The 12,769-nt window shown below is 35.9% G+C and overlaps 2 protein-coding genes across 3 annotated transcripts in view; one reads left to right on the top strand and one right to left on the bottom strand.

The window, feature by feature from the left end:
* Positions 1 to 12,769, bottom strand: part of Atg1 (serine/threonine-protein kinase unc-51-like protein Atg1) — a 146,196-nt gene that overhangs the window by 28,258 nt on the left and 105,169 nt on the right. The gene's annotated exons all lie outside the window — the stretch shown is intronic.
* LOC149420395 (uncharacterized) lies at positions 1,214 to 7,841 on the top strand. The gene is made up of 5 exons (XM_089636122.1): positions 1,214 to 1,398; positions 2,629 to 3,106; positions 3,975 to 4,256; positions 4,948 to 5,203; positions 7,298 to 7,841. Exons 1-5 carry the CDS (start codon positions 1,349 to 1,351, stop codon positions 7,663 to 7,665), a joined length of 1,434 nt encoding a protein of 477 aa, XP_089492248.1. The 5' UTR covers positions 1,214 to 1,348; the 3' UTR covers positions 7,666 to 7,841.

Consider the following 12,769-nt stretch of genomic DNA (forward strand, 5'->3'; position numbering starts at 1 on the left):
GAAAGATAAAAACCCAAACAGAATTCAAAGAAAATTCGATAAGGATATATATTCCAAATATGCAAATTGAAAAGTTTTTTCATAATATCATACGATGGACATGAATTAAAATAAACTATTAAATTATTATTATTAATTATATAAAGGTGAGTGCAAATCTACAGTTTAATTCCGAGATTGATGAAATTTATTACTCTTGTTCACAACAAATCTTCAAAATAAGAGAAAGGTTACTGTCTACATCTGATTTCGACAAACTCTGAAAAACTCCGGGCAACGCCGGGGACTTCAGCTAGTATTATTTAGAGAAGAGTGTCAAATCTATAGTTTTATTCCGAGATTGGTAAAATTTTGCACAAAATTTCAAAAGCCACCCCAGAGCAGAATTTTGATACTTCTTGATAAAATTTTGCACACTTGACGTATACAATAAGAGGAAAATCAGTGACTATGTCTGATTTCTAAAAACTTTGTGTACAGCCCGGACAACGCCGGGAACCTCAGTTAGTTATGATTTTTTTTAAATCATCCACTTGAAAACACGTAGTCATAAAACCACACTTAGGTCCGTGTTTTCATCCGTGATATAAGAAAAGTTTAAACCTATTATTGTTATTCAAACACCTTCTTTGATTCGAGAGTTACCACCGTCTACCACCTTATTTTATAAACTGTTTAGTTTTAAATGTTGGAAAGAAGTCAAAAAAAAGTAAAATTTTAACTCAAATACCATAGAATTGAACAACCGCTTTGGCTACATAATACCATATCCGAGTTATGGGAATAATATGTACATAGATACCCACATTACAACATATTATGGTGATTTGTGGGTGCGTTTTGAACAAAATTGATGAATGACATGAAAATTAATAGAAGAAACGGATGAATTATATGGAACCCTTGAATCAATCCACAAAACGCGCGATTAGAAGGGGAACGCGTTTTGGGGCGATTGGTACACGAATAGGTGGTTTAATTGTACAAAACGCGCTACCTAGACACATCATCTGGACACCCTGTGTTGGCGCACGCCAACCGGGCATGGGCTATCTCAAATTGGAATCACAGTTACAAATAAAAATAAGTTACATAGCTAATAGATTTAAAACATTGGAGCGGATTCCGGCAACATAGTGCGTTAAATGTCCATATACAGTATTTCCCTTATCAGGCTTAGATAAGATAGTGTTTCTGCCAACAAGCGTTATCAATCCCTCCGCAGTAGACCTTATCAAGACTATTAAGGTAGATTCACCCGGAGTTCGTTCACAACTGGATTACCTCTGAAAAATATTCCACCGATGGGAGCGTGAATAGTGTTTAAAGTTTAACTAATCAATCAATAATGGCGAAACTTGTGAATTTATTAGTGCTTCTCTTCTTGACTACTCTGACGTAAGTCTGATGTTATGAATCCAATATGAAACTTTGCTGAGCAAAGTTCTGTCGCGTGATATACCTTAGACAAGTGAGAGTATTATGACGTGATCGTGAAGTTCTGTGAATATATTCCAGAAATGTTTCTTTTAAACATAATATTACGTAGTACACAACAGTAGTGACTTGTGACTTCTTGTGATACAGGGTTTATGATTAAAAAAAACTTTATAACTTGCTCCACTTATTAAATTTAGTTAAAAAATCGACCCGTGAAAAACAAGTATTTCAAACCATACAACATCTATTTTTATTACTATGCAATTTTTATTTATTTTTGGTCGACTGACGATGGTACCTTCCTTCCCAGGGAGTGGCTCTAAACTGTTGTGAATTTTTAAAATGTTTTTTAATCCTTTTTTTGGGTTTGACTGAGGATTGAACCTTCTTTAGCCAAATTCTGATTGGATATTACCTACATTTATTTCGCATACTAACTGCTGCAAATTTTTATTTATTAACATAATGTCATCAAATTTCAGAGAAATGCGCGTGTGTGCGCATGAATGCCACCAAATAAATGGAATGAATTATTATCGACAACGAGTATGTTTGCAGAGTATCATCAAGCTCGATCGGAAGTTGGGAAATGGAATTATTTTCACTTCCAAGATTCCGTTACATTCATTCATTCAAGAAAACAAAATCGCAATTCATATCGATGTATTTAAAAACATTTTAAATCATAATTACAATATTACAATAGAGCGATTTCAAATTACCCAGTTGTATGCATTTTATGAGAAGTGAATATTTTTCATGATTCCAAACTTTTTGTAACTATTTGTCACTAATCATTTTTACGATATGCATTATGCAATATTAATGGCGTAATAATAATTTGATTCAAATAATATCGATAGCAATTTTGATAAAGGTACCAAATGAAAAAACAGATATGTCATAAAATAACAGTCATTACTTGCATAATATAACTTTCAGGTTACAAATAACAGTAATTACATGCATAATATAACTTTCTGGTTGCAAATAACAGTAATTACATGCATAATATAACTTTCTGGCTGCAAATAACAGTAATTACACGCATAATATAACTATCAGGTTACAAATAACAGTAATTACATACATAATATAACTTACATGTTACAAATAACAGTAATTAGATGCATAATATAACTTTCTGGTTACAAATAATAGTAATTACATGCATAATATAACTTTCAGGTTACAAATAACATTTGCTGAAGACACAATAACCGATGATGAAATGTTTAATGATCAGCTGATATTAAAAAAAGATGGCGACGCGATCAGATATCCAGATGATCTTCCAGAGCCTGTTGAAGATGGAGAAATAGAGGGTAGTGGAGATATACCCAATATTGACTTAAGAGGAGTGTTTCAAGAAGAAAAATTAGCAGAAGAAAAAAAGTCTGAAGAGAAGCTACCCGAAGTCGGATCCGACGAAGATGAGAAAACTAAATCCCAGTGCCAAAAGGTTGATTCTGCCGATGGTGTGTCCTTCAACTGTCATGGCGAGAAGCTGGAAGCTGTTCTCAAAGCTTTGGATGCTTCCGTGACATTCTTGGACCTGAGCAACAACGCTATTTCGGAGCTCGCGTCTACCATGTTTCCGGAAAAGTTGGACAATCTCAAACAGCTCAGCCTTAAAAATAATGCCATCAAAAGTGTCGACAGAAACGTGAGTTAATTTAAGTTATTATTAAAATTAAGATAGTTTGATTTCAATACGCAATGCAAGGGTGACGAATCACCTAGAGATAAGATATCACTTGTTGTGAATCGAATACATATTATTTATTGACCGCACCCATTACACAATTATCATATTAATTTGATTTACATTCTTCGACAATAAATAGAATTTGCTATCATGTAGTATAATATCTTTTCGCAAATTTCAAACTTTACAAAGTGACAGTAGCCCGATTAACAATTCCATGTGACTCGAGTCACACAAGATGTTAAAAAAAACTACATTTATGCAGCAATCAAAGATATTAGAAGAACGAGATGTGCTATGCGCAGTTCGTACTGAGTGGAATTGTTTTGCCGAGTGTCGCCGGTTTTGTTCACCAATACTACTGCACACCTTCGCTTGCGCTAAGGTATCCGCACTAATACATAGAACAAATTTCTGTGCGTACACGTCAAGATACCGTTCAAAGTACCCTAATTAGGTAGTACTCCGGCTACGGTCCGGCGGCCAACATAGCATATCTCGTTCTTCTAATATCTTTGGCAGCAATGCTTGTCGGGTGACAGCGGTTTCGGCATTAGCATTAAACCAAGATTAAACCCAAATATTCAATTGTAAAAAAAAAATCACTCGTAATACACCCAAGAGTCAAAAGAGTCAAACGGTGCTGGGCACATTAAAATGATCCGAATTTAAACTTGGTATATTATTATAATTCCAGGCTTCAATAATATTTTATCAGTATAATTCCAAGCTTTCAACTTCCATAAGTAGTATTATAATTGTAGACTTTCAACAAGCATATTATAATAGTTTGAAGCTTTCAATAACCAACTTATTATAATTCCAGGCTTTCAATTCACTCCCCCACGTGGAATCGATCGATATGAGCGACAACGAGCTGACAGTCTTAGACCCGGAGACCTTCTCCGGGCTGTCCGCCTTGTCGGACCTGAACCTGGGGGGCAACCCCCTGAAGCTGCCCGCGGCCGCCTTGTTCCTGAGCGTGCCCGCGCTGCAGAAACTGTCGCTGGTGGACTGCAGCCTGCAGCAGCTGCCGGAGAACACCTTCGACGGGATGGTGTCGCTGGAAGAGCTCGACTTGGGCGGGAACCCCATCGCAGACGATACGGTAAAGATTTACGTCAAAAGTCTCATTGACATTGACAGCGTCAACTGGTTCTTCTCAATATCATAAATATAATAATATAATATTGCATTTTATATCCTACAGTTGGTAGGAAAAGCGATTCAGCAAGGAGGATCGAGTTCGACAATCGACAGCGGGAACCAAATAATATATATTTTTAAATTAAATTTTGTGAAAAAGTCTGTTGCATAAAATAGTATACAAAGGATGTCCGGAAACTCGTAGAGCAACCATATAACGGGTGAATCTACATCACATTTGGAGCTGTGGCAAAACTTTTTTAAAACGAGTAAATAGAGTCTGTAATTGAAATTTGTTAGGATCTTTTTTTTAAATCGGCCGTTAGGGGTTTAAAATCAGCTATTTAATGTCTTAAAATGCGTCGAAAATATCTTTCGCGGTTTTTTTTAATTAGATTAACTGTTTTTATAAATAAGTATTTAAGTATAATCAATATCAAGCTGATATCGTCAGCCATCAACCCGCAAAGCTGAGAACACAAAACACAAACTCATGAATGTAAAATCTTTGAGAATGATATTTTTGGCGCATCGTCTGTATCGTTTTTTAATTTAAAGAGACCGAATTTAAAACATTTTACAGCCGAATAAAAAAGAACATGGTGTGTGTAGTTCCTATTCACAATACCACCATTCGGTGTATTTGATTCCAGCCTATCGTGCCAGGCGTGTTTGCCGCCCTGACCAACTTGAGCGCCCTGACGCTGCCCAAGGGCGCATCGCCCGCCCTGATCATCGAGGTGTGCCGCAGCCACGGCCTGTTGCCCAACGTGTGTGTCGGCTCGTGCCTCCTGCAGACCATCCCCTGCCACCCGGCCCCGCCCCCGCCCCCGGTCCTCCTGCCCGCCCCCGTGCCCACAGGGCTCTCCGTCGGCAGGGCTAATGCCCCTTACCACGAGATGGACCCGGGTAAGATGTTGTTCTTCCCATTTCTGCGTTCCGTGGAGTTGACGGAAACTGATACTGTTATTATCCCACCTTTATGAGTGGGAGGTTATAATCAAGATAACTATTTGTTGGGGGAATGATAAACCTCGCGTCCAAAAAAAATTGTTTCTAATTTTATCTTATTTAAATCAAAACCAAAATTTCCTCTCCAATCATAAGTATTATAAGTAGGTACTTAAATATCTACTTACTTAATCACCAACCACATTTTATTTATTTAACGCCCAGAGGGCTTTTACATGGTTGGTAGTATAATTTTAATTTGACAAATACTTTGAAACAAGAAACAAAAACAGAAAATTACAGCTATTTGTAGGTTTACATCAGAGGTTCCCAAAGTGGTCTATATGGACCCCCAGGGGTCCATATCGGCATGCTGGGGGTCTATGTCAGCGAGAAAAATTTTGGGGGTCCACGAGATTCAAATGGGGGTACATACGAGCGGACCCCCATTTACCTCAAGTCAACATTTAGGAGTTCCGTAAATGACACAATAGACTGAGAAATTACTTTTTTGATATTTGTAATTTTATATTTCGTAAAGTTGTTAATTGAGGTACATAAATAGAGCCTACGTTCCTTTTCTCGTCAGAATTAATAATTCAAGCAAAATATTACACATTGGAAGCCGCGAATTTTCCAAGTTCCCCAACTTGTTGAAAAACGTCCAGGGTAATAATGACGTTCAACATTTAAATGAACTTCACACAGACTTCAAAACAAAGTTTGAGGACATTTTAACTATGGAAATGCAACGTTGAAGAATCGGATATCATGTGACAAGAAGAACTGACCGGAATAAGAACTGACAAAGAACTTAAGGCGCAGTTCTGTAAGGCTTTCTTTCTACAGAAAGAAATTCCCGTTGCTTATCCTGCTTCATTTAGATTTGGTGTAATACCTCACAAGGGTGCCCCTGTCTGCACAATGTAAAGACAGAGCAACTTTACAACAAGAAGGGAATATTTTTACTAAAAAAATAAATGATTATCACATGGTACGTTAATAGTTTTAGGAAAATTCAATATTCGGCAGGCAGGGGGTATACGGAAAAAAAATTTGGCAAGTGGTCTACGGGGCAAAAAAGTTTGGGAACCTCTGGTTTACATGATGTGTTTAGGAGTATTGTTGAAATAAATGTTTTAAATGATCCACAAAACTTGCCAAGTTGGTATTGAATATGTCAACATCACCCAAGTAATGATTTCCCATGGTGTGAAGTCGTTGTATCGGAGAGTGGGCAATTTAGTTACGCTTATGTGTGCTGCTGTAGAATATTGTATTTTGTCGTGTTGTTACTGTGGGTGTATGTATGTTTATAAGTTGCAGGAGTTCACAACAGTCGAATTTAGAGTTAAGTATTTTGAATAAGAACGTTAAATAGTTTATTTTACGTCTATCTTCTAATGTATGTATTTTTAGAGTATTTAATAAGAAATTGTATTTTAAGTCTTCGACAGGGATTTTGATTTTGTTTCATGTAACTTTTTTTTAATTTCAATAATAAGGAATTATAATTTTTTTCGAAATAAAGGCACCGTCCCAATTCAGGCGGGTAAGTACAGTAATATTGATTAAAAAAAGCGAATAACTAAGTCCAAATACAAACACAACGATTTCATATATACAAAATATTTACTGAACATTAAAACGGCCATCATCTTGAACCAGAAACGTAACGTATAAGCAAATTTACATACAGACGAAATGCAAAACGACCGAGTTAAAACACGACATTGAATAATAACAGTTAATTTATGCTCACTTCATGCGCGCTTTACACTAAATAACCTAACCTAATGTAATAATGAGAAAAACCGAGCAAATCTTTCTCAGAAACGACGCGTGTTAGAGAGGTTACGACGGAGCTGTCAGCGGCTGAACCATTTTATAGACATACAGAATCAATAAAAAATATAATAAAGATTTGAAGCTAATGAATTTCAGCCACGAGTTTCAATAATATTTCTAAATATGCTGCTTCTACTTTCTCAGTGCTGCCCCTTTGTCTGACAAACTTCAGCATATTAATTTCTGTTTTTTTATTTATTTTAGCTGCAGAGGAAGAACCACCAGCTGTGAAGGGCGAAAGCGTCGACGAGAAGCCCATAAATGTTCTGCCGGGGATGAAGGGCGGCGCGAGGGACAGCGGCACGGCGGAGGCTCCCCCACCCGAGGACGCGGGCCCCGAGCCGTCCCGACCGGCAGTCAGCGGTGCCGGGGTCAACAAGACCATCATAGGGCTGGTGATCGGGGGGCTGGTCTGCGCGGTGGCAGCCGTGGTGGTTAAGAAGAACTGGAGTAAGATCCGCGGCAAGCGGGACGACGAGCGCAGGAGTGGGGCGGGCGCTCAACCCCCTCAGAGGCAATTGGAGATCAGATCGCCCGAGGAGGTACCGCTACAGGACAAGGCGCAGGCGTAATCTTATCATATTTAAAACTTGTGCCATTTATTACTATTTTTCTAACAATAAGCCTGTAGTCAATAATAAATTAATAATGAATGATAAATCCCAATATTTCAAGTGTTTTTTTAAATCCCGAATTAGCATTCATTGCTGACGATTTTAATTCGAGTCCCAAAAATAATATTTTGATTGTGAGTGACTCGTACTAGAATTCATTCAGTATTGATAGAATTTAAAACGTCCATACGGCGACAGTAACACGTAAAAAATAACAATAAATAAACAACAGTAAAAAATATGTACATATTTATAAAACCCTTAGAAGATAGTTGATTTTATATGTATAATACCCCCGTCTATGTCCCCGACGTTAGCCGGAATTTGCGCAGAGTTTTTTTCGTTATAATCGAGTAGACAGAAATTAGTGCTAAATTTCACTATCAAAATATAAAAATTCTGCTTTATGGGGTGGGAAAAGGGGATGGGGTGGTTTTTATAAATCTCATGTAGACAGTGTCGTTCACCCCTCTTTTTATTCAAATATGGATGATGGTATTATATAAAGCATGGTTTAAGGCGATGCACTATGTCGTGTAATATTTTAAATTGAGCCGCTATCAATAACAACCCTAACGTAGATGGCGATAAGGTGTAAACTCCCGCTTAACACCATCCGCCTGTTTTGATTTATGCAAGAAAAAAACATGGCCAAAAAGTGCCTTTTAGTTTATTTTGTGGATGTTCAGGCATAAATATTTTTTTTTTTTCGATCATTTTATAAATAACATAATTTGCCACATTGTACAATAAAATCATAACAGAAAATGGGTTCGTAAGTAGGAGATTTTGAACTTTAAAGCAGTTTTCATAGGCCTTTACATTATTTTTTTCTGGGCTTATAAAAATACATATCTAAAAAATACTCGATTATTTCAAAGGCCAAGATGTATTCTACTCGCAGTATTTAATCAAAGCATCTGAAATATTTCTAGGCGACCAAATTTTCAAACCAAAAACACATGATTTTGCATTACTACGTATGGCATCGCCTTAAGTGTCTTTTAAATGTCGCGAGGAACAGCATTTTTTTATTTTGGAATACACGAATCATTACTTTTTATAAATTTATTTATTTCATGTTTATATTGTTAAAACTATTTTTTAATACATCGCGCATCGCGTAAAATAACAGGTAATTCAAAATACGTTTTCTTTATTAGCTTGACAATTATCACGCTTTTACAACTATGCACATATAACGGAGAAACGTAATACATTATATTTATCTGCTAAGTGAACGTTAAAAAATAATTCTCACATTGTTCTCCGTACGAAGACATCAACAAACGCGTGTACGGCGTTAAAATCCTCATTTTTTAAACTAAAAAGAATGTTGCATGCATACTAAACTTCTGACAACGCGAAAATATTTTCTACAAAGATGGGCTCTTATCAAAACGAAAATAAAATATTACTTGGTTATACCTTGTTCTTCCTTATTTTATGGTAATACCTAACAAATACCTACATAGAACCCTTAGTATGATTTATTTCTAAAGGCCCCAGTCAGCATTTAACATCATCTCACATTTATTGCACGTTCATCTGAACCATTTATAAGGAATTTCAATCGATTAAACTACAAACTCCTGTGCAAAAAACACCTTGTTTGGAAGAAAAGAAGTTACCAAAGGAGCTCGATTTACGCCCGACTTCAAACCTCCAGAGACACAGTAAGGGAGATTTCATATTTCGAAATAATAACAAAATATTAAGTAAAATAACAATATAATATTAAATAGCCGTTTATAGAGGTTATTCGAACGTCTCCCGGCTATCAGAGAGGACTAATCCAAGCAACCATGGTAGTGATTATGGTATTCTTCGATTGGCATATTCTGCGACATAAGTTTTCCAGGCGGTGGCGGAGAAGTGCTCTGAAGGGGAGTGCATTTGTTTCTCCAGGAATATTTCCAAAGCGTGCAGCGCTCGGTAGGAGGAATAGTTGGCGATACGCAATATTGCAAGCGACTATTGACTTACGCCATTGTAATCTATCCACAGTTCTGAGGTATACAGCGATGTGCAGAATGCGTTGAATAGTATTATGTTGACGCTCGTACTGCAAAAGTAAAAACGCCTCGACAGCATACCTGCTCTAACAGATATATCCTTTCTTTGTCTTTCCATATCTTTGATGTCTTTCAGGTCGTCTTTGATAATATGTCCCAGGTATTTTACGTTGCGGCTTTAATAAGGCTTAGAATAATAGAAGAGTATGTATGAATGTAAATGAGGCAAGGAGTGTGTGTTAAGACCGAGTTGTTTGGCGGTCCGTACTCTCTGCCTAGCTCTGCGGGGAAACGGCGTGATAATTAGTTAGTTATTAGACGATGGGAGGAAGTTGGAAAAGTACCTGGCTATTCCGATCTGGTCACCAAACACGGCTAAGGCCATTTGGAGGAACGTTTCTATTCTAAAATATTGTTTTTTACATTCGGTGTGCTGTTTGAGTGAACTGACGTTATAACGAGTCACGTATAAAAGGTAAAAGTAGCAAAGTATGTAAGGGAAAGTCCAAAGTGGATAATAGCGAGGGAAAACTATCACAAACAAACCGTTCCATTGAAAAACTCTCATCGTTTATGGAAATGCAGTGTAATTATTATTATGACTCGAACTTAAAGGAGAAATTTGCATCAGAAAATGACTGCGTTTAGGAATTTGAGTTAGAAATGATTCAAAAGTCGGGAATGTTTTATGCAAATACGCGTTGCGAATAATACATTCACTCGATGGTTTCGTGATAACTTAACACAATGACAATTCAAAACACCTTCAAAAGGTGATATTAAGTCAACAACAGCGATGAAAAAAAAACATATATAAAACATTAAACACTCGTTATAAACTCAAAAACATATAACACTCGTTATAACGTCAAAAACAAAAATCCTGTTTTATTCGAATATTCCATCAATAACATAGCTTTAGAGTCACGGAAATGAGAGATCTTGAAATTTTTGGACGAAAAACTAAGTTTCACCAATCATATCTATCAAATTGTGAACAATGGTATGAAAACACTAGGCTTCGTATTAAGAACAACTAAAAACTTTAATACTTTACAAGACATTAAACTATTATACGTATCTCTAGTAAGAAGTCTAATTGAATATAACTCAGTAGTTTGGTCTCCATCTTACAAAATTCACATTAACAACATTGAGCGAATACAAAAAAAATTCTACGTTTTATACATTTTAAATTAAATATTCCTGTCCAAGACTAGACGTAAAATAAACGATTTAACGTTCTTATTCAAAATACTTAACTCTAAATTCGACTGTTGTGAACTCCTGCAACTTATAAACATACATACACCCACAGTAACAACACGACAAAATACAATATTCTACAGCAGCACACATAAGCGTAACTACATTGCCCACTCTCCGATACAACGACTTCACACCATGGGAAATCATTACTTGGGTGATGTTGACATATTCAATACCAATTTGGCAAGTTTTGTGGATCATTTAAAACATTTATTTCAACAATACTCCTTAACACATCATGTAAACCTACAAATAGCTGTAATTTTCTGTTTTTGTTTCATGTGTTTGTGTGACTTGTTGCTGCAACAAGTCATAGCTTTTATCAAATGTAATTTTATTCTTATTTTTTTTGTTTCAAAGTATCTGTCAAATTAAAATTATACTACCAACCATGTAAAAGCCGTCTGGGCGTTAAATAAATAAATAAAAATAAATTACACAAGTAACCTAATTATTTAACCTGGTTTTTGTGTCATCACTTTTCTTCACTTTTTAAAGGTGTGTTGATTGAGTAATCAGGTCACCACTGTACTTAAACTACGCAAGTAAAGACGTTATGTTATTTGTTTTCGAAGTTTTGTGCTTACAGATGCTGCAAAAGCTGCAATTCTACCGCTAGACGGCTATACCGTTTGTTTGAACCTTTGCTCTTTGATATTATTACATTATGTTTAGTAAACTCGCAGCTCAAGCGAGCTGTAAAATAACATTTAATAATAATTATTATTATAATGTTAAAAGTGTAATGAAAAGAATCAGTTATTACTCTTGCTGATTAAACACTAGACAAATACGGCGTTGTTTTTTTTTTTAAAGAAAAACGGATCTCAAAGCTTCTAGTGCATGATGGAAATGACGTTCAGAACTGAAAATAGTTGCGTCGAACTCTAGAGAGAATAATCTATGCAAATTTCGTGAAGTCAGACTTATGGCTAATGATTTTTTATCGTAGTGAGGCTTACATTCGTTTTTATAGTCGAGATTGATATCGTATTTTTTTACAATATGCCTGAAATTTGATCGTGTATTCAAAATGAAACTGCTGTTATTTATTACCGTTTATCAGTGAGATAAACAAACATAGTAAAGATTAGTAAATTTTGCTTTTCAGGCTGTATTGAATCAAAACCATCTAGATCACGAGGCCAACTGAACTGAACCAAATCAGCCTCTCCATTTGGATGAAAACCTAAAAAAAACTTAAATTAACAAAAACATGTTAAAATGCTATAAACAAAAACATTTTAAATAAATTTTTTGGAGAATCTCATGTAAGATAATGTCAAAAGGCTGATTTTATTCAATGTCCAGGCGGCCTTGTGATCTAGGTGGTTTTGATCGACAGTTTTGTAAAACATTTTAACAAGAAAACCACAGACATAGGAATTAATAGACGAGAAGATAATGACGAGGGGTAAAATCAACTGTTGAAGAACGAAGGGGGTGAAGCTGACTGTGATTCGTCAATAAATCAATCTGACAGTAAATAGGCATCTCGCATTATAATATCACCACTTACTTCTTAAAAGTAAAATCTGCTTTTGAATGAATAGACATTTTTACATGGGAGCGCAAATTACTCGCCACGTTATGAACAAATTTGCGAAGTCCAAATTCGGCAAAAAAATTCGGTTCTATTTTCAGAGTCGAATATTTCGTTTACGTATTTAGTTAAGACACTTTTATAAATGTTCATAATTTACTTCCCAGCAACCAAACAGCTTTGTGTTTCGCGTCCAGACGTTTCTCGATGTGATAGTATATTATGTTTCTACAAC

Source organism: Hesperophylax consimilis, chromosome 10, assembly GCF_061612785.1.
Source record: "Hesperophylax consimilis isolate HC1 chromosome 10, BYU_Hcon_1.0, whole genome shotgun sequence".
NCBI classification, from domain to species: domain Eukaryota; kingdom Metazoa; phylum Arthropoda; class Insecta; order Trichoptera; family Limnephilidae; genus Hesperophylax; species Hesperophylax consimilis.